The sequence below is a fragment of the Plectropomus leopardus genome, chromosome 16 (genome assembly GCF_026936395.1).
Source record: "Plectropomus leopardus strain MGB_pleo_1.0 chromosome 16, ASM2693639v1, whole genome shotgun sequence".
Taxonomy (NCBI): Eukaryota; Metazoa; Chordata; class Actinopteri; order Perciformes; family Serranidae; genus Plectropomus; species Plectropomus leopardus.
Window position 1 is genome coordinate 5,699,727 of NC_142191.1, and position 21,854 is coordinate 5,721,580.

The 21,854-nt window shown below is 40.2% G+C and overlaps 1 protein-coding gene across 4 annotated transcripts in view; it reads right to left on the reverse strand.

Annotated features, from left to right (window-relative positions):
* The window catches only part of pak5 (p21 protein (Cdc42/Rac)-activated kinase 5), a 107,353-nt gene that overhangs the window by 50,134 nt on the left and 35,365 nt on the right, over positions 1–21,854 (reverse strand). For 2 of the 4 annotated variants that reach the window (XM_088089274.1, XM_088089273.1), the window contains 2 exons: positions 6,449–6,672; positions 3,933–3,977 (listed from right to left, as the gene is read on the reverse strand). In XM_088089274.1, coding sequence (XP_087945400.1) covers positions 3,933–3,977; positions 6,449–6,652 — 249 coding nt within the window. In that variant the 5' untranslated portion in view covers positions 6,653–6,672. Of the gene's footprint in view, positions 1–3,932; positions 3,978–6,448; positions 6,673–16,829; positions 17,285–21,854 lie in introns of those variants that run through there. The other 2 variants (XM_088089272.1, XM_042502960.2) reach the window with 2 other exon arrangements.

The following is a 21,854-nucleotide window of genomic DNA, read 5'->3' on the forward strand; positions in this document are numbered from 1 at the left end:
CTTTTACTGTACTCTGCCCCTCTGTGCTGTTTGGTGAGGACAGCACTGGAGGTCTGCCAGACTGGAGACCGCTTCATCCATGCCCACCTGGTGTGTGCACAAACACACACACACAGACACACACACACAGGCAGAGCTGGGGGAGTCTGCCAAGCGGAGGAAGCCTCATGTCAATCAAGTGTCAGGACAACCAGGGGGGAAGGATATCAGGCCATGGGTGAGACACTAAAAATAACCCGGCCCACCTTGGGAGTCAGGGTCTCTCTCACTCACACACACACAGACACAGACACAGACACACAGACACAGACACAGACACAGACACACACACACACACACACACACACACAGACACACACACACACACACACACACACACACACACACACAGGAGCATAGTGGTTCCCAACTGGTCCAGCCACTGAGTCCTAATTTCTCCTTAGTCATTGGGTCAAGGTCGGCACAAAAAAGAACTTCTCACATATTCAATTTTATTTTACAAACGGTAAATGTGGGCTTAAAACAGAATTAAATAAAACGTATTGCAAGAATAAAGTGCAATTAGTTAAAGCTAAGGGCTTTTCTAGGATTTGAGGACATTGGGGGGCCCAGCCAGGACCTCTGTTAAAAAAACAAAGAAAACAAACAGCCCTCCAAACCCGTGGGAAGGCATTTTTTTGGGGGCTTTTTTTTTCTTAAAACATTTTTAGGTAAATTTTTTTTAAAACATTATTTTTTGGGCTTTTTTATGCTTTTATTCCATTGGACAAGTTAAGCGTGAAAGGGGGAGAGAGAGGGAATGACAGGCAGCAAAGGGCCGAGGCCGGAATCGAACCTGCGGCTGCTGCAGCGAGGACACAGCCCACATACACGGGGCACCCGCTCTATCCACTGATCCAACAGGTGCCCCAATTTTGGTAATTTTTGAAATTTTTTGGCAATTTTTTAAAATCTAAAAATAGAAATTATCTTTGGATTTTCAAATTTCTGACCATCCTTGAACAGATTATGTGGCACAAACGCTTCATGCATTTTCCCAGAGTCACTCACGGAGGCTTAAGGAAAAATATTTGTAGCTTTAGGCAGGGCCAGCCTCCTCCTCTGATAAATAAAGAACAGTCCCCCAGGCCTATTCTTATTAAAAAAAAAACAGGTCACATAATACCAAGAAAAGGGCAATGAAGTACTTACTTAAAAAAACCCTCACTCTATAGCAGGAGACCACACTTAAAAATGAAAGCTCTGTGCTGCAAATTCAAACTGCATCAAAATAAAGTGTGTTTTTCACAAACTTGACATGGTAGCAAGCCACTTGCAACCGCGACCCAGTTTTGGACTGTGACCCACCAGTTGGGAACCACTGCACTAGCATATACACGAATGCATGACAGAGAAGAAATAATAACAATACTACAAAAATCTGATCTAAATGTCTCCATTTTTTGAGTTTGAGAGACAGATTTGTCAGCACAGAGAACAGTAAGAACAGTTTGGGACTGAAGACGAGGCCTGCATTGGGTTGCAAGTGTCACTAAATAAAAGCAACATCTTCATTTGCTTCTTCAAAGTAGCGCACTCACACACGACTCACACACAAATGTGTTAGTTTGTATTCCCCGCATGCACGCTCCGAGAGAGAGCGATGCGAAATCCTTTGGATCTGACGTGGGAGTGAAGTGACCCCGACTTCTAAGTAACATCAAACTCCTTTCCACAGCGTTCTGCGATCAGCTTTTTTATATGTTGAAAAGACTTGAAGCTCCATTCAGATGTTTTTGTTTCCTTTGAGGGAGACTGAGTGACTTTAAATTAGCATGTGCTGCTCAGCGATTATAATAAACAGATCATACAGTTTGTCTGTGATTCCAACCTCCCTACCTAAGTGGTAAAAACGGTCCCAAAGTCACAGTTTTCCTTGTGTTTTTGACATGATGCAGACTTGTGCTGGGTTTCATCACTTATTTATTTCCTTTGAAATATCCGTCTATTATAAACTTCCTCCTGAAATTTGGCTAAAAGTTGTGCAGAAGCAGTAACTTTGGTTGCTGAGGAGCATGACAAATATTTTATTATACACCTCCTCGACTATTAGCTCTTCTTTTTTATTGGGATATAAAAACGCGTGACAGGTATGAGCATGTCCTGTTTAGGAATGCTGATTAAAAAATGTTGGCAAACACTTTGTAACATTCTCAGACTTCAAGATAAACAAAAAAAATGTTACTCACAAAACTAGTTTTGCACTGGCAAGTATGTCCATGCACACTCTCAAAGATTGACTTGGATTGCCTGTTTTGTGTTTACACAATAGTTTTGTCATTTATAAACTGATTTTTTTACTTAAATTCCAGATGTATAGACATTTATAAATGCTCATTTTTACATCTGAAAAAAGTTAAGCTTACAAACTATACAGAACAAAGCTGAGAGATATTATATTTAATTTATCTGATTGATGAAACAGAGAGAAGATATGATAGAGAAGAGGAGAACAGGACCGGTTAGGTTAGGATGGGATAAAATGTAAAATCTGATAAGATCTTACTTAAAGTAATCTTAGAAACTGACTGCCTCGAAGGAGGACAGTAAATGTTACTATTAAGCCTAAGTTATGTTTACTGTATATCTTATTGTTAAGATTATTCAACATATAGCTGCATATACTTAATTTTGTGAAGTTTTTGAGACTTGAAAATGACAACTGAAATTGTCTTGTTACCTTCTTAATTTTTAAAGTATGAAACTCCAGTAAAACAAGTTAGTCTGACTTAACTTGATCATGACAAAGAGGATTTTATTATTGATGAAGTCAGGAGATTCAGTTCTGTTTTCTTAAAATGTTTAAGAAAATACAAATATGATTTTTTGTCAAAGTTTTTTTTGTACTGTATATTGAGCCGCATCAATTTTCTGTCACGACAGACAATACTTTTCTGAGTCTGAGGTAAATATAACCAAACTTTAAGTAAACTTAACTATTAGATATAAAGTAAACATAAATTAAGACTAACAATAATTTTTCAGAAAACCAACTTCTGAATATCTGTTCTTCCTCCATTGCACCTTTTGTACATACATTTTGTGTTCTTTATATTCTGTTTTTTTTTCATTTTATATTTTAAATTGCTTCCATATTTTGATCTCTTACACTATTTAAATTTAATATTTTTATTCTTCCTTTATGTTAATTGTTTTGCACCAAAACACCAAGTCAAATTCCTTGTATATGTAAATTTACTTAAATAAATAAAATAAAACCGGATTCTGAGTCTGATGCAACGTATTCGGGAGATTAAAATCAACTTGTTAGATTTTATAGTGTAGGGAAAGGAGAGAGCAGAGGAGAGGAGAGGAGAGGAGAGGAGAGGAGTGGAGACCCAATTGGACCGGTTTGGGTCGGATCAGGAGGTGCATCACAGATAGGGTTCCTCTAACACATGCAAACCCTTTCTGACCTATTTTCCACAGAGTGGCGGCCCACAGTGGAGCAGAATCAGCTGTCATGGCAACATGCACTTCACATCTCAGCACCCACCATCATCATCATTATCATCATTATGATTATCATCATCATTATCAATGGTGCTCCATAGCAAGGAGGAGGGGCGGGGGGACAAGGGAGCATGCCGCTACAGTTTATCTCGTCACTTCTGGGGAGGCTCATGCGAATGAAACAAAAAGGAGGAGGGTGGAGATGAGGCCTACGAAAAGACTTGGCAGAGCAAATGTTATGTCATGTGTGTGGAGTCATTCTCAGTGTTGCTCCCTGCTCCTGCTGACACACCACCTCCACCTGAATGCATGGCAGCAGGCAGCGGAGGAGAGATGTGGAAACAAAACAGCGGAGTTGTGACTGTGTGAGAGCGACCAACAAAAAAAAAAAAAAAGAAAAAAGAGGGGGGTTAAAAACAGAAGGGAAGAGGAAGTCATACTTTGGGCAACGGCGTTTCGGATGACCGGACTTTCTTGGGAGATATCTGTGAAGAGAGCAAGAGAATTATTTTCTTGTTTCCCCCTCTTCAGAGATATCTCCTGTGGCATATTGCTGTTCTCTCTTACAGGACTTATGTGGATGTCTGATGGTGTATTTTCCTGTCAGCAGCACCTGTAAGTGGTTCCTCAGAGACTAATATACAAGTTAGCTCCATGATTTAATGCTCACAATGGTGCTTTCAGTCTTACTGTTTGCAATTTATTACAATGCAACCGAGCGCTGCAGTGCTTTATGTCAAATTTGGACATAAAAAAATGAGAAATTTGTTGAAATTTGACATGTTTATGGGGCAAGTGTTCTTTAAGTATTGTCAACAAAAAAGGTGTAAGCAGGTGTTGTAACACACACAGAAAGGCTTCCAGATAAAGCTGAAGGGCAGTGGGTCACACATGCAGTATGATGGGACCACAGACAGAACAATGGAAGATAAAAAAAACACATTTTAAGCCCCTGTGAAGACCAACGAGGCCTCCGATACCTCCAGTATTGCAAGAAAAGGGCCTCAAAACAATCTGCTACAACCCAGAAAGAAGGTGCACAGAAGGAGCATTTTATCAAGTGTAAGTGAGTATAATTAGCTACAGCCCTTTTTTTCAGCGGATCGAATGTGTCGATGTGATATGTTAAGAAGAACCAATGAACAACAACACATCAGAGGAGACACTCTGAAGGTTCAGAGACAAGGGGGAGACACGCAATCACAGTCACAGGGGAGGCAAGAGGGAGAAATCACAAAGCCGAATGAAAAAAGATTAAAAGAAACATCAGTTTGCATCAGGGTTTATGAGATTGTGGCATTATCTAATGGGAGAGTCAAATGAGGCAATGTCTTTAAAGCTGCATTAAGCAGATTTTGACCAGCAGGGGGCAGAAAGTCTACGGGTTTATTAACTCTTTATAGGTAACCATGTCTAACTTTTGCAACATGAGCATCCTATTGAAGTTTCTGTCCACCTGGAGAAAGTAAGTCTGTCAAAAATATCTAGGTCATGTTCTCTAGTTTATGGTTTGATCTCAAATGCTTCAAAATGCTGCAGCACAGGGCAGCTATGTTCCACAAAACCTTATAAAAATATTAGTAAAATCTGAGAATCATTTCGTAAAACAACCAACATCTTATCTCAACAATGAGGACTCGTTAAAATTTGGGCAATTTGGCCTTTAAATAATATCGCAATGCTACTTATGTGACTTGCAAATACTATGCAAGTTTCTTTCCAGCTTAAATTTAATTAATCATCAAGTTTACCGGCGCTGCAGTAACAGTCTAACGTAATGAGCTGTAGTGACGGTATTGTGAGCAGGTGAGGTGTGTGTTTGTGTTTGCAGAGCTCCGATCACAACTATTTTGTCACATTTTGCGACCACAGAGCACCAGAGCGACTTGCAAATATTAGTAATAAATGAACTGGAGAGCTGTTAGTTTGCTGCTGCTCACAGTGAATGAATCCTAACGCTTAAAGGCGTCGCAGTATCTGTTTAACTGTTTGCTGGTAACCAGAAGCTTCACCTCCGCAATAAAAACATCGACACCTCCAGCCTGAGATGAGCCAGATCCTTCAAAATAAAAGCATCATATGTGTTCAGCTTTATTATGTGACAGTAGATACATTATTTAACTTTAATGTAACTGCAGTTCATTGAATAATTTGTATTTCAGTAGTTGACATAAGTTTAAAGGACATTTAAAAATATCAAGATATATATCGGGTTTTGCAATGTAGCCTTAAAATATTGCAAAATTATCTTAAAGCCATAATGTCCAGATCTATGCAGATCTTTATCTTGCAAATATGACATGCTAAGATGCAGTGTTATAACAGCTCAAAATGAGAACAGTGATAAAGTCAGCAAACACATTTGGTTATGCAGTTAACAGTTTGCTATCATTAACCATCAAGAGCTACTGGTCACACAGTATGAGACCAACTAAAACAGCTAAACGCTGAGTGCACTGAATTGAGACGGTTCATTTTACTTATGAATTCAACATTTCATTTGTTTACAACCGCTGTGGTTTTCAGTGAGTCTGGCACTACGAGGAAGTTCACTTTTACTTTAACATTAAAATAATGCTTAATGCAAGTTTAAAGCAGCATGATGTACAATGATATGACTAAAATTTCATGTACTTGGGCAATTTGAGTCGTGCGAAGTGTCCAGATGGCACCGGAGAATTATCTATTTTGCCTCAGAAGAAAGACAACAGAGTGTAACAAGAGGAGGATGGAGTGGTGAGACACGGCGACACTGAAGTGGAACACAGAGTGAGAAGATAGAAAAGTAAAAAGAACAACGGTGGAGGAAAAAAGGAAAAAGTTCATACAGACAGAGAGAGCAGGGGTGTGAGGGAAAGCCAGGGAGGAAGAGAGTCACAAAGATGCGAGAATAATGCATGATAATGATTTGTCCCCAGTGCTCAGTCTTGCTGCCCTCTGTACATTCACACTCTACCTTCATTGGTGCCAGCTGGATGGGGGTGATGTAGGAGGGGTCCACCATGGGCTTGGGGCGGTTGGCAGTGTCCGCCAGGAGGCTCTGCCATTGCTGCGGCAGCCCGGTGAACTTCTGCTCCCGCGGGTCGAAGCCCGTGTGGACCCGGTGCTCAAAGTTAGACGGAGCTGAGATCTCCAGCCGTTTCTTCTTCTTCCCAAACATGCTGGAAAACCCTGGCAAACCTGGAAAACCAAAGAAGACTGTAAATGTAAATTAACACTGACTGCAGCATTGACTGATTTTAGACATAAAACAGACATTATCTTGATTTATGTTTGATCAGCATTGCCTAGTTTTAGCATTTGTTTGGTTATTGGTCCCAGTTTGACTGACAGACAGAGGGGCGGGTCTGTCTCTTGATCAGCTGTATGAGTATGCATATGTATGTATGTATGTTTATGTGTGTATATGTATGTATGTATACTTATATGGATGTATATTTATATTTTAATTACATTTTCTGCAAATTATGTTGTTTTGCTTTGTTTTTTATACTGTGTGGTTTTGTATTGTGATGCACTTTGTAACTCTTAGAAAAGCACTACAGAAAAATAGATTTATAATTGTTTATTATTACTCTTTGAGTCCGTGGTGGCAGCGGCAGGGTTGGCGGACAATACGAAAATATGGAAGTACAGCCTGTAGTTCAAGCAACAACCCCAAGCGCCAGCGAAGCAATGCCAAATGATGTACATGACATAATTTGGCAGTGTTTCTCTGGCTCTAAAATGTTTACAGAAACATATTTTAGTGCACAGTTTCGCTGTAACAGCGGGAGTTTGTGAACAGGAAATGGGCACCATACTGCTTCCTGCACAGCGAGGACAGAAGCCAAAAAAACTGAGACCAAACTAAACAGCACTGATCAAATACAAACCTAGATTCTGTTACTGTTTTGCATATTTCTCGCCTCAGTCGGGGCAAAAGTTTACTGGTCTGGTACGGCGCAATGCAACGGCCCTTATCTCTGTTTCTCTGATCATGTAGCATCAATTTCAAAAGTATTTGCATTTTTGCTGCATGGACAGCCCAGGTCTGTGTGAGGCCTCTCTCTTTATATCGGAGAAATACTTCTTCAACGAGCAAACCTGAAAAAGTGCCACAAAGCTTGTTTATCTCATGTACAAGTAAAGAATAACTTGTAAAGATTTAGTGCACAGCGATGCTTAAAGTTGTCTAAATATGCCTGAGGATCTTTCAATATCTCACCAAGCTTCTCTCACCAGCTTTTCAATCCAATCCTGAGCCTTACAGATGGCACGCTGCGGTGCACAGCATCTTTAGCATGAAGGTACTAACACTTTTACACAACATCAAACTGCATCACATTTAAAAGCAGGCAGTAATGAGAAATATAATTGAACTGATAATCACCTTGGTTATTATAAAGGCTTAAGTATAGCAATCAATTAGGATTTGCCTGCCATGCCTTCAAGCTGCACAGCTGAAGTCTCCAGCATCAGTGAAAGTGATTGGCTGTAACTACCAGCTTTACACTGATGTGTTGTATTGTGCCGTTATGCACTCTGCTGCTCCGTAGCACGCTAAGCTCAGCCCTCTAATGCTGCAGGATACTAACAAGGAAGGAACAAGCAAAAATGTCCACTTTAGTTATGTAACATAAACATCAGAAGAAGAAAAAAGGATGCACTGAAGCGAAGAGAGAAGGAGAAAAATGACGCTAAGTTAGGATTGTTGTTTTTTTTTAATGTAATGTAATGTGGTTTGATAGTGATTTAGATGCATAGCAGCTGCTGCTGACTGTGTTTTTACTCCACCACTAAGAGGAACTGTTTGGAAATGCCATTGTGGTTTGGGCGGATGTATGATGTCCAGTCATAGGAACAAAATGTCATGATGTTGTTGGTGTGACTGTGAATGGAGTCTATTGTGTCGCGTCTTTCTAGGAGGCATTGTCCTCGGAGAAAGACAAAGTCATCCTTCTTCTTCCTCCCTGTTCTTGTTTTCCCTCTCTGCTTCTGTTTTGGCTTCTGCACAGATAATGTTTGCTGTGCCAGTCCATAGCAAACACTTATTTATTTACATAGGTGTGTAGTACAGGTACGTTGTGCACAAAACAAGCAAGAAACCTTCACTTAAGTGAAAACATTCGAAAGTCTCAGGAAACCACATGAGAATTTACCTTCTAGGTTGTCTAAAAGAGTAAAAAGCATATGGTGCCCATGTAAATGTAAGTATATATTAATTTTTAATTTGCACTGGCTGACATTGCACTACAAAAATACTGTGTAAGTAAACAGTGGATTTTGTTCCCTGAAATATCAACTGTAAGCTAACAGCTGTAGCTAGCTAAAGCTAGCGCCAATGCTAACACTGTGTGCTGGTTAAAAACTCGATTTCCAGCTGATTTTTTTGTCTCCACTTCCAGTTAATTTATTTTTAAACAAAAGACAGTTTAAAAAAAAGTAATTATTATGCACAAGATGGCTAAATACATGTTACAATGCTAAGACCGTTAAAGCTAGCTTCACTAGCGTATCATGTTCAAGACAAAAAGTTAGCAACCTCACCGACCGACGATCATTGTGCGTTAGAAAACGTGATTGTTTGTGTATTTCGATATAGCACTAGTTAGCTTTGCATTATAGGAACGTTCATTGTTATAAATGAAAATGTAATTTACTTGTAATCTGCTGACCATACCTTTTTGATAATTTTGCCAATAATTTTGCATACAAGGGCCGTGTCAGTAAAATTAATTTCATGCTGTAGCCTACGCTAATGCTGCCTTCACGTGCTCCTCCGAAATATCGTATTCATGAAAAATGAGCACATGAACAGCCCTCCAAAGTCGTAATTATGAGTGGGAAATTAGGACATCTTGATGATACCCGAGATGCAACTTTTTTGTGACGTTTCAGGGCAGCAGAAACGGTGGAAAGCATGGAAACAGTGTCAATAATCGATGGTAAAAAATTATATATTTTGTTTTTTTGTTCCTAGTAGCTATCATTTATTTTTAGAAGTTGCACATTTTAGTATAATGCATCTATGAGCTGTAGCAGGTGAACCTCCAGGCGAGTGAACTAACACTGAAACTTGATGGACTTGATGTCATAAATGCTTAAACATCACACGCATCGTGCATCACACCGTAAATAAAAAAAATTTGATCACATATAGAATGTAATATTGTATTAATGCTAACTCCTGTCCATGTAGAGTGACTCCGATTAAATATAAAAATATATAGAAATATGATACATACAAAACATATACAGATAAAAATATAAATAAACTGAAAACAGCTATCAAACTCAACGCCTCTTCTTTTTAACTTCCATGTTTAGGACCTCAAAGCTCATGAATACAATGACGTTGGAAGAACGACTTCCAAAATTGGAAACTACCAACTTCCATCATCACATGAACGCAACAAGAGCAGATAAACAAGCTGTTTCATCCATTCTTTACATTTCCTCTTGTATTTCTGATTGTAGGCCTAAAAAGTCGCAACTCTCAAATATCTTTACATGAAGAGTGTATTAGAGCCCCGTGTGCACAACTTCAATGTGTGCACACGTCTATATTTATGAGAGAATTAGCAGAAAATGTAAGTAATGATAAACTGTTTAATTAGACATTTCAAACATGCAGGTCAGCTGCAAAAGAGTGTTAATCAAGTTCAGTTGTTGTGGAAACGATTAACTCTTACTCTTTACTTGGCAGCTCCTCCTGCGTAGATGCAACGAGAGAAGTCACCAAAGAGTCTATTTCAAAATGTAACTTTAAACAGACAAAGCAAAAAAATGCAATCATGGAAATCTCTCTCAATTATTTCCTTTGCTGCCCTGCAGGGAAGCCAGACAGTCCAAATTAGTGGCCTCAAACAGGAAAGATAGAGAGATAGACTGATGAGAGAGAGAGAGAGAGAGAGGGGAGGGGGATGGGTGGAGGCAGAAGATGAAAACAGAAGCAGAGCATGGTGGGAAAGTTAATGGGAGACAGAGAAATGAACAGATGGAGGAAAGAGAAGAGACAAAAATGTAAAGAGTCACGGAGAGACGATGGGATGAGCAGGCTTAAGGCTTTTGTGATGCATACAGCAGCACAATCGAAGCACAACAGATTATTATGCAGCGCGCTGCTGCCTTTAGAAAGCTCAGTACTGGATCAGAAAGGTGTTAAGTCATAGATAGAAACCTTGTGCCACAGGCATGTTTACACAACTCTGCTTTCTGCGCCGCGTTCACTGTCAGCCTCAGGTTTACACTCTTAAGACCCAAAGATGTTTCGCATCAATGTGATGAAAATATTTTTTAGTAAAAAAAAAAAAAGACAAACAGTTTATGTAAAAATTAAAGCAAATCATTGTAAAATGAGATCTTAATCCAAGTGTGTAAAGTATTGAAAACATTTTTTGTATATAATGGACTATAATATTAAAAAGAAATTATATAGACCACTGCTGTAAGAGGTCAAACAAGGTCAATTATGATTATTTTTATTATGCATTTTTGATCCATGGAGGTTTTTTGTAAAACTTTCCTCGAGCTGGGAAAAGCGATTTAAAAATTTGTGACATCATCACAATGCACTTTGCCCTCTGTATGGATTGTAATGTTTGTTTTTTTTCCATCTTCGTTTTCTTTCTCTTCCTCCCAATTTCTTTTACCTGTTACCTGCCGAGAGACTACAGATGTCAATTAGCAGTCGTGGCATATTTACATTTGTATTTTATACTTATGTTCATTAGTATGCTGTGTCCCTTTTAAAAGGAATAAAATAAAATAAAATAAAATAAAATAAAGAATGTAAAGTCTACAACCTGAGCAAAAGAAACAGTGCTGCAGATATTCAGTGGGCTGCATGTGGCAGAAGTAAACTTGCAAGCTAGGAATTTTTGGGGCATTTGCACCAGGTGAGCAATTCTCATTGAAATAAACTGGCTCCAGCATGGAGTCAGCCATAATTAGACACACGGAGGTAGCAGGAGTTCATTCCAATATATATTTACATAGTTAATAGTTGTTTACTGCTATATTAATGAACAGAATCACAGGTTTGATCCTTTAACAAACACAAACTAGTGGAAACATCAGACAGAGGCGGGTCATTAAAGAAACACATGACTCCTCTTTGTCCATCACATGCTCTGATTCACAAAAACACATGACTTAAATGCTCTCCACAGGTATCCTCCCCTTAGATAACCAGCAAAAACAAAAGCCTAACAATACTTAGCTCTAATCTTTTCCATTTTGTGCTGAGCTACAAATCTCTTATGCAATGCAGACATGTCAGCAACCCTTTCCACTCTTGGCTGATGTCCACCTGAACCTCCACAAATCGACCCAAGGTTTCTGACCTTGTTACTATTTCCAGAGCATGCACACAAAGTGGCTTCTACGAGATGAAACACTGACATGTAGACATTATGCTGATGAGAAATGACATTCCCAAAACAAAGTCAATAAAGACGACGGCAAGGATGAAGCAACAACAGCTCCTGGGAGAGGAACAGTCTGACAGAAGGCGATGCTCCAATATTTTGTAAATATCGACCACAATGACGCTGTCTGCAGTCACCACACTGAAACACACAGTGACTAAAGCGGGCCTGATCGCGGCCGCGCACTGAATCATCAGCTGACACATGCAGGAGCTGAAGCCCTTGTTACCTTTGAGCAATGGACAACAAAAACAAATCCCATAATGCCACGTCCAACAAAGAACCAGATTTGAAGTGCAGAGGATAATTAGGCTGGCTCTGAAAACTGTAAGTGTCAAATCTTCCTCTGTCACCACTGCTCACTGATTTCCTGCTGTGGGGAATGGGAACAGTGAAGGAGGCAGGACAGTGATACACAACTTACACAGGCCAAATCTGGCTTCTGATTGGGCCCAGATTTGGGCAAAATATTTCTAATTCACGTTAAAATAAAGTGATTCACACTGGGAATTGTATTTGTTCTTTTAGTATACATATAGAACTTGTTTATTAAAAAAAGTGCCAGTGGAGACTCCCCCGCACCCCCGACAGAGGTCCTCGCTAAGCCCCTGATGTCCTAAAATCATAAAAATGTCCTGAAATCCGAGAAATGTTCTGAAATCCAAGAAATGTCCTGAAATCCAAGAAATGTCCTGAAATCCGAGAAATGTCCTGAAATTCGAGAAATGTCCTGAAATCCAATAACCATTCAGAAATCCAAGAAATGTGCTAAAATCTAGAAATGTCCTAAAATCCAAGAAATGTGCTAAATTCTAGAAAAGTTCTAAAATCCTAGAAATGTCCTAAAATCTAAAATTTGTCCTAAAATCAGAGAAATGCCCTAAAATCTAAGAAACATGTATGGGGTTCCTTGGTCTGGTCCCTGGCCTCCTGTCATTTTGCAAAAGTGGTATCCCTGAGGTCAGGCTGGGCTGGTTTATTTTGGGTCAAACGCTACACTCATCATTTTTTCACCAAGAAGGCCACTCAGTGGTGGAAGGACGGGACAAATGACCAACCACAAAGACCAGCGGTCATATCTGACATCTGCAAGTGCTGAACAACAACAGTGGAGGAGAATTATATTAATATACTGTAGACCAGGGGCGTCCAGACTGTTTTGAATGGAAGCCAAATTAGATAATGGAAAATACATGAAGGCCAGCTGCTCCTCACATCATATTAGTAATTTAAAAAAAAACATCACATGCAACTGTGACATTTTGCAATGAAAAAGTATTTAGCTTTCCACCACTCCTGAAAGCAGAAGCCCTCACTGTCGACTTAACTCCTTTTTGCTGTGGCCTACTCCCAAACTCGGCTCTGGGGGAGTTTTCTCCTCCACAGCCTGCAGTCTCCCACCTCGGTGGATGTTTGAAGGCACAGTACAATTCCCAGCCTCCCAGAGGCCTGAGGCCACTACGGGGTGAGGAGGACGGCTGGTGACTTCTGGAAAAGCGGCTTCAAAACTGTTTTGAGTGGAAAGGTGCAGAAACATTAATCTACAGAGTTATACAGAGAATTTTGTTAATTCACACTGCGGTAAATCGGTTTACATTGTTATTATTAGAAAACTGTGTGTGTTAAATCGCAAATGAGCTGAAAAACTAAAGATTTGTACCCCAATGTGTAATGTAATTTTCTTTTGGTTAGATCAATTTTATAAAATTGGTATAAAAAAATAATCATTTAACCAGTCTCAAAGTCAAGGTATCAGTATCAATAAAAAAAGATTTTGAACAAAACCCAGCCATAAAAGGCGGCATGGTTTCCTGTCATTTGGATTGAGCTCCACAGGATAGATATTTCAAAAAGCTTGGGTTTTATGACAGACTATAATGTTTTTCACACACCATCCTTCCCTCTCTGTGGTCTGTGAGCAGCCATAGTGAAGATGGAAACCCCTGACCTAGATGGTACGTCTTGGGAATGAGATTATTAAAGGCTAGCAGGGCTTAAGTCGTCTAGGCCAAGCTCAACTGCTAAGAGACAAAACAACACATGCACGCACACACAAACACACCACCAAGCACATGTAAGACAGCAGATGGAGGTGCATGTTCGGGCTCTCGCTCAGTCCGAACGTACTCCTGCAGAGCTTTCAGCACCTGCCCTCCCTCGACAGCTCGGACTGAGATGTACTTTAAGTGTAGAGGCCTGTGGGAATTGCCTCGGCGCAGCGGCCAGAGGAACGACTCACTGCGCAACTCCTCCCGGCTGCCACATAAGCACCTCTTGAGCTGTAATTTATGGGCAGATTGTAAAGCACTTTGTGAAGTTTCAGACTAATGCCTGCAAGGTTATTCTGCCAAAGAGTAACAATGTCACTGCGATGAGGAATTGCACCTGGTTATATATGGCAGAGATTATGGAGCTCCATTATTCTAGGTGTGTGAGACTGGTGAGCACTGACTGCATGAATGTGAGTGTGTGTTGTATGTATTCACTCATAGTCCACAGCTGTAAAGGGCTCTAGAGCGGAGTGGAGCTAACTAAAACGCATACTGTTCTGCAACATGAATATGTGCCTTTTGAATATGTCAAAGAAATATATTTTGATGCTACCGTCACATTCAGCGTGCTAGTAAAAGATGCATTACATAACTGCACGTATGCACACACAAAGCGTGAGTTTAATAAACTGAACACAATTCAAAGGCGAATAAATATCAGCGATAGATTGTGCCTGTGCTGCGTTCACTAACACTCAAAAAACATCCGAACTGAGAGGGGACACCGAATGATAAAAATGGGACACACAAACACACAAGATAAAGACAAAGGCAAGACGAAGTTTTTTAAGCCCAAACATGATATTTTTCTAACCATAACTAAGTCTTTTGTTTGTCTAAACCAAGGGTTCCTACACATTTTCATGAACAAAATGTCACAACATTTCCAGGACTTTTCAAGGATCCATGACAAAAATTTCCAATTCAGAAAAGCATGCACCTCTCTGTGTCTGCAGCACTTGCTGGCACAGGAGGGGCCTCACTTCCCAAAACAACTGCTGCCACACTATGTCACATATACAAGGCACTGTCATTACAGGAACGGCTTGGCTGTTATTAGTGATTAAAAATGAGAACTGTGAGAGCTTGATTTGTATCAAACAGTAAAGTTGGTTAAATTAATTGCCTTATTTGAAATCGCACAGCCTGCGGTGAAACTACTGCACATCACAAAGTCGATGCTTAAACACTATAAACCACGCAGTCCTAAGTCGATGCATAATAGAGCTACATAATGTCAGCAGCTAACTTACAGAAAATAAAATCAAATTACTTTGAGTGACAAATAATTTCATTACACACAACAACATTTTGTGACTTTTCCAAAATTTTCAATGATTTGTGCTAGTTGCTAGTGCTACTTGTGTGATTTTTCCAGGCCTGGAAAACAAGAATGTGAAATTCCATGGCTTTTCCAGTTTATCCATGACTGTGGGAACCCTGTAAACCGATCCATGTGAACCACAGTGATGTTGAAACATAAAGATTCAACGTGTCAGCTACCTAATAATGTACAAATGCAACATATCTGTGGTTTGCAGAAATGTTCAATGCCAACATTAAGTCTGGGTTGGTTGAATTCACAGAGCTTAGAACAGAGGAGGACCGTGGCAGGATACATCATTTCATCTTAGTGGGAACAGCACTTATCCCCCCCAACCCCATTTACACAACCCCGACCCAGAAACCAGTCCCAGCGTCCCTGACGAAGACACATGTGTGAAGCATAAGAGCACACATGCTCCACATACACACTAATACTGTGACACAAACATACTTAAAGGGGCTACCAGTCCCAGGGCAGAGATCCTGACTCCCAGGCTGATTTGTCTTCAAACCATCTGTCACCATCTGAGCCTCCACAGGCATTTCCCCTTTTGTACAACACCTCAACGAACACACAGAAACACACACAGAAACACACACAGAAACACACACTTTCACTGGAACCTGCCTCATGCTACAGCAATACAGTGACTCTATGCATGTTTGTGTGTGTGTGTGTGTGTTTGTATATATACACCGTGTCTATTTTTGGCTCCTAAGCGCATGCTAACGCTCTGCGGCAGCATGACGTATTCATGTGTTTTCCAAACACCACGTTTGTTTTGCATCCTTTAGATTGTAATTTAGCAGCATCATTTGGTATTGCGATGCAGAGCATTCACTCATGCACAAATATGCAAATACATTTCATACATAATTTAAAATGCAACATGAAAAGGACACAAGTTCCTTCTGATAAACAAGTTGAAGGAGGGGAAAAGTTCTCAGTTTCGTTTGTTGCTACAGGGAAGAGGTGGAATTTCTAATTTGATTAATTTAATTAAAAAGGTCAAATGTTCCAAGACACCAAAACCTGATTTTTTTTTTTTTTTTTTTTTGTTTAAGGTATTATAATTTCCCCGGTGTTCCCGAACGCAGCTTTACCCGATTTGAGTGACAGAAAAAATGCACAAAGTGATGCAAAATGTGCTCCTCATCAATAGCGTCTTGGTTCTGTTATCCCTCGCCTCTTTTGTCCTGCCCCGCTTTGTTGTGCGCTGTTCAATTCTGTCCCATTTGCATTCACTTGTTCTCTCCAGACCTTGTTCCTTCAGATGATTTAATTGGCTCAAAAACTGTTTACACAGACATGCATTTCACCTCCCAGTCCCCGTAGATGTATCTGTGGAGCAGTAAACAACTCCAGCTGAAGAAGAGGCTTTTTATCATTCTCGCAGTGTTTACAGCATGCTGAGAAGTTTGTAACATCTCTCATTCAAATCATGTTTAAAGACTCGGGATGATCAGAAAGCTGCAGAATGTTAAATCATGGCTCTGGTGATGAATGTATCTCATCTTAGTACTACATTCATTAAATCGCTGCTCTTACCTGGCAAAAAACTGACAGTCTCTTTCAACCAATCAAAGTGCTCGGGGTAAGCCATGGCGAGACAATCCAGGACAATCAGAGCCTCCTCAGATGTTGCACTTTGATGTCAAATAGCACTCCCGATAAATCCATTATGCACCCCAATTTTCTCTCAACAAAACATGAAACAGCGAGTCCGCTGTCTGAACCATGAGAGCTGAATTAGGCGCCGATGATTCCCCGGAGGAGCGACACTTCAGTGAAGTTATTGAATTGACAAATCAGGTCACATCCAGGACCCTGTGCAGCCCCCAGCGAGCTGCTACTACTACTACTCGTAGCCTGCTGCTGCTGCTACAGTATGACTCTCCCTGCCTGCACGCTCTGATAACTCCCGATGTGAGATGCACAGGGCACAAAAAAGTGCCTACGCCAGCAGCCTGGGCCAAGGCACGGCCAGACAGCTTAAGCCCGGACCCATCCCATTTCACTTTCATTGTTTGTCTAACTGGGTTTGACCAGCCGCGTCCCAAACTGAGCACCCTCTGACCTTCACTGTCCTCCTCCCACTTGTCGGTCTGTCACCAGTGCCACAAAAACAACAGAGAGTGTGTGTGTCCTCTGTGTTCCCACAATCCACAGGATGGTGTTTGTGTCCCGGCTGCCCTGTCACACACACACACACACACACACGCGCGCACACACACACACACACAAACACACACAGTCCAAACTGTCTCCCACTGATGCCAGCATGTGTGCATATCAACTTTGGTGTCAAGTGCTGCACCACCAGGCGCCTGATCGCTGCCTCTTTCACAGAGAGGAAGACAGATAGTGTGACGGAGGAGATAAGATGGAAGAAAGAGAAAGAAACAGCTGGTCCAGTCAGCCGCTGTGACAGAGTCTGGCCATTTGCCGACGCTGAGGGGACATTCAGCTGTGGCAGCCAGGGACGGGGCCCTGCGCTGAGGGCAAACACACACTCACACGAGCACTGTGAGGCTGTCACAGAGGGAGAGAGAGTGTGTGTTGGTGCACGAGGGATTACACAGTGAACCTCTGCAAGGCTATAGGTCAAATTACTGTAAAGCAATTTAATTTAAAACACTGACCGTGGTTATTTTGAGAAACTAATAAATTCAATTCGATACACTTTATTGTCCCAGTAGGGAAATTTGTGTTGGACTCAGTGCTGCACAGATGCAGCGACCACAGTTACGATAAAAACAGTAATCACACCGTTACATTAGAAACACAACAGTCTAAACAATAACAACATCAGATGCACCATTGCACATAATCCGATTTACACCTAACACAGTATTCAGGGGGTGCCTCATGGGTTGGGGGGACCCAGCTTGCCCCCTGCCACCATGGCAGAGTACCCAGCTGTCCTCCAGACACTCTGAGCCTCCTGCTCTGCCTCACATAGGCATCCAGGACCCAGGACCCAGGGGGGTGTGTGGGCCGGGGAGGACAGCCAGCTGTGGGACTCTGGACGGGGCAAATGCTACAGCCTGGCCTCCCTCGCCTTCCTGGTGCTCTGCTGGAGTACCAGAGGCATGAAACAAAAAAATAAACCTGTAATGACTGCAGGAAATAAACTTAGGCTTAGACTGGGTCTGGTCTATTATGTGACACACCAACAAACAAGATTTGCCACCATCCAAAAATATGTCAAATAAATGTATTAAAGAAAAGGAATCAACTGTAAATGTAACGTGCACAAATGTGTGATCAAAGAAATCAAAGTGAACAAAGAAAGTGTGCTAAACAAAAACTGCGGTGACCCACTTACACTCTATCCTAATAAGCACAGGTTAAAACTGATAGTGTCACCGTCCATATCAAGCTGCCACAATCATAAAAGTGATAAATAATTATATCCTGAAACACTTAAAAAAATACATGTATCAATACCAAAATATAAAGCATCCTAAATCTTAGTAACCTTACAAAAATTCACTCCTTTCCACATTGATTCATAGCTGCTAAATACCCAAATTGAATGTATTTAATACGAGCATGAAAATGCTGATGCAGAGTACTCATTTTTGGGTTTTTTTGTTATTGTCGTTCTTTAAAAGTCTCTCTCAGAGCGCCTGCTTTGGGTTTGAATCCTCAGTATTCTATAGGTCTCTAGTCTGCCATGTATGCTCATATAAAATGAAATATTCAGTGGCAAACTAAAACCCCTACACACACACACACACACACACACACACACACACACACACACACACACACACACACACATGCACATGCACGCAACAAAAGCCAATATGATGAACTTCAGTCCGCAGAATTTGCATTTTTTGACAGGTTTAAATGAACCACTTTGAAGATTTAAACGTCAGATTCTCTTTCTGCCACAAATATCAACACAAATGAGCTGTGAAACGTTTGTATGAGATACTCCGGCTAGAAAACGATTTCTTCTGTGACATCAAAACACCTAAAAACTCTGACTAAATCTGGCTTTACAGGGATGAGAGAAGTTTATTTTAAACGGAAAAAAAAAGTTTTACAGTGTTAGATATTCTGTGTTCTAACCAAGCAGACCGTTTCACTATTTTCATAACGTTCATAAATGAGCTACTAACACATTACTTTATTCAAAAGAATAAATTCTATCAAATCTGGAATAAATGGATCGAATTTATGACCCCAATACAAGCAGACTTTTCATGACCCCAGACAGAGTATACAGAGTATCTAAGTGCTTAAGTGTACATATGTACGTGAAAGTAAGTGAGCATATGTGGATATGGAAGTATTATATATTTGTTTTTCCTTTTAACAAAAAAAATGGGGAAAAAAGAAATGAAAGCAGAAGAAAGAAAAGAAATGCAATGATCCTGGACATTGCACTGTTATACTATATAGAGGCACTGATATAGTTGTTTCTTTGTTAGACATTAATATTTATTTAGTTAGGTAGTTGTTTGTTTTTTGGGATTTTTTTACTATGTTTTTATACTGTTTTGTATTCATTTTCATGTGATAATTTGTGTTTTTTGGTATGGACCCTGACTCTGGAGTATAGGATTGAATTAAGTCAAATTGAATCAAATCGAATCGAATCAAACTGAATTGAATTGAACTGAATTGACCTAAAGTGAATATACTGTATCTGCACTACACAGGCATTATGTGTATTATGTGTATGCAAAAAATGTGACTAAAATAATAAACATTTTTATCAAAAGACTAAGACTAAATGTAAAATAGCTGCCAAAATTAACAGTGTAACTCCACAGTGGTCTTTTCACAGTGCAGATTAAATTCTCTGACAGTATATTGCAATCTAGTGACATCCTTTTACACAGAAGTCACAGAGTACTGTAGATGGCTGGGCGTGCAGCTTATAATTATTTTTATTATCCGAATCCGGAGGTTCCCTGTGGCTGACCTACTGTATCTAAGAGGGTTTTGATATCAGCCCACTTGCCCACAAAGCTGCTCGAGCTTTATGGGGAAGAGAGAATGTGTTTGATGGTTAAAAGACTTAAGCAGCAGACACACCCCTCCACAAGTACTGCTGGATATAAATACACACACCACCTTCAAGGGTCTTATCCAGGCCGCCTCCCTCTCTCTCTCTCTCTCTCTCTCTGCACAACACAAACAAACATGCAGAGGGGTGAAGTCAGAGCTCTGGAGGTGGGCAGCTGCAGACTAAATACAGAAAGAGACAACTAGAATTATGGCAGTTGAGGCTAATTTGGCTATGCTAAGCACCCCGCTCTTTAACAGCATCACTATAGCACCCTCCACATGGTTAATGGGCGGCTACGTCATAACTGTCACAAGACGAATGCTTGTTAGGGAGATAAATGGTCGTTCCTGCAAAGTATTTTAGTGTTTGGCGGCAGCCGCGTAATGTTTAGCAACATCGAAGTCATCTTTTAAACAACGGATTCAAGATGTGATGATGATAGAACCAGAGAGGGTCAGATATACTGTATGTGGGTCATAGCTGGTCACCTTTCTATTTTAAAACCTTGTCATTTGAATAATATGTGGCTGTTATATTTTAACTGGTCCATTTGTGTACTGAACACACAAAACCCAACACTGGTCATCGCTGTTTGTCTGGTTTATGTATTTATTTGGTTGACCAATATTGTTTTTTCAGAGCCGATACTGATACCAATCAATAGTAGTTAATGAGACAGATAACTGATATTTGGAACAGATATTCATTTACAATTAAAATTAAACTCTTTTGGTCAATATGTAGAATTTGAAATAGAGCAACACAAACTTTTGTTTAAATGCATTTAGCAAATGTTTCATAAAAACTGAAATGTTCATCAAATACAGCAAGTTCCTAACAACTTTTTTTTGATAAACTAAAGTGAAAATTTAAATAAAAATGAATAAATAAAAATAGCTCCTTGACGTTTTACAAAGTAAAAGTTCCTCCCATGCTAACACTTTGTTTACGTTTTTTAATTAATTAATTTTACAGGCAACTATTAATATAAAATGTCAATACAGATAATCAGCAAAATGTCGTAAACTGTATTTATCTATTTTAAACTTTGGTTATTTATATAACTCTGGATGATAGGGTGTGGTTGGGCATCTATGTAAATGTCAATCAAGTATTCACATGTCAAATGGTTATATTTTAAAGACATAAATAAAAAAACACTGCTCAGAGAATAGAAGATATCCAGTTCAGACGCTGTCTTCAAGTCTCTCGCTGATCTTTCACTATCGGCTGAAAAGATCAGCTAAAGTTGTTGCTATCTCCTCATGTGGAAACATAATGGATGAATACAGCAGGGAAGGGCGAGGTGGGAGGTGGCGAGAGATCAGAGGAGTTATCTAAATGAGATCTGTGCCGTCCTGAGGACAGAAGAGTGTCTCACTGTCTGTGTGCACACATGTGACCACGTGTGCAGCTGTGTGTCCCTTTAAAAGCACATTAAAGTCAAACTGAAGCGCACTGTCGTTCTATTCACAGAGTTTTATGTGGACCTAACAGTGTTTTAGTATTTCTGCCTCACGAGGATCCATCCGAGACACAACAGA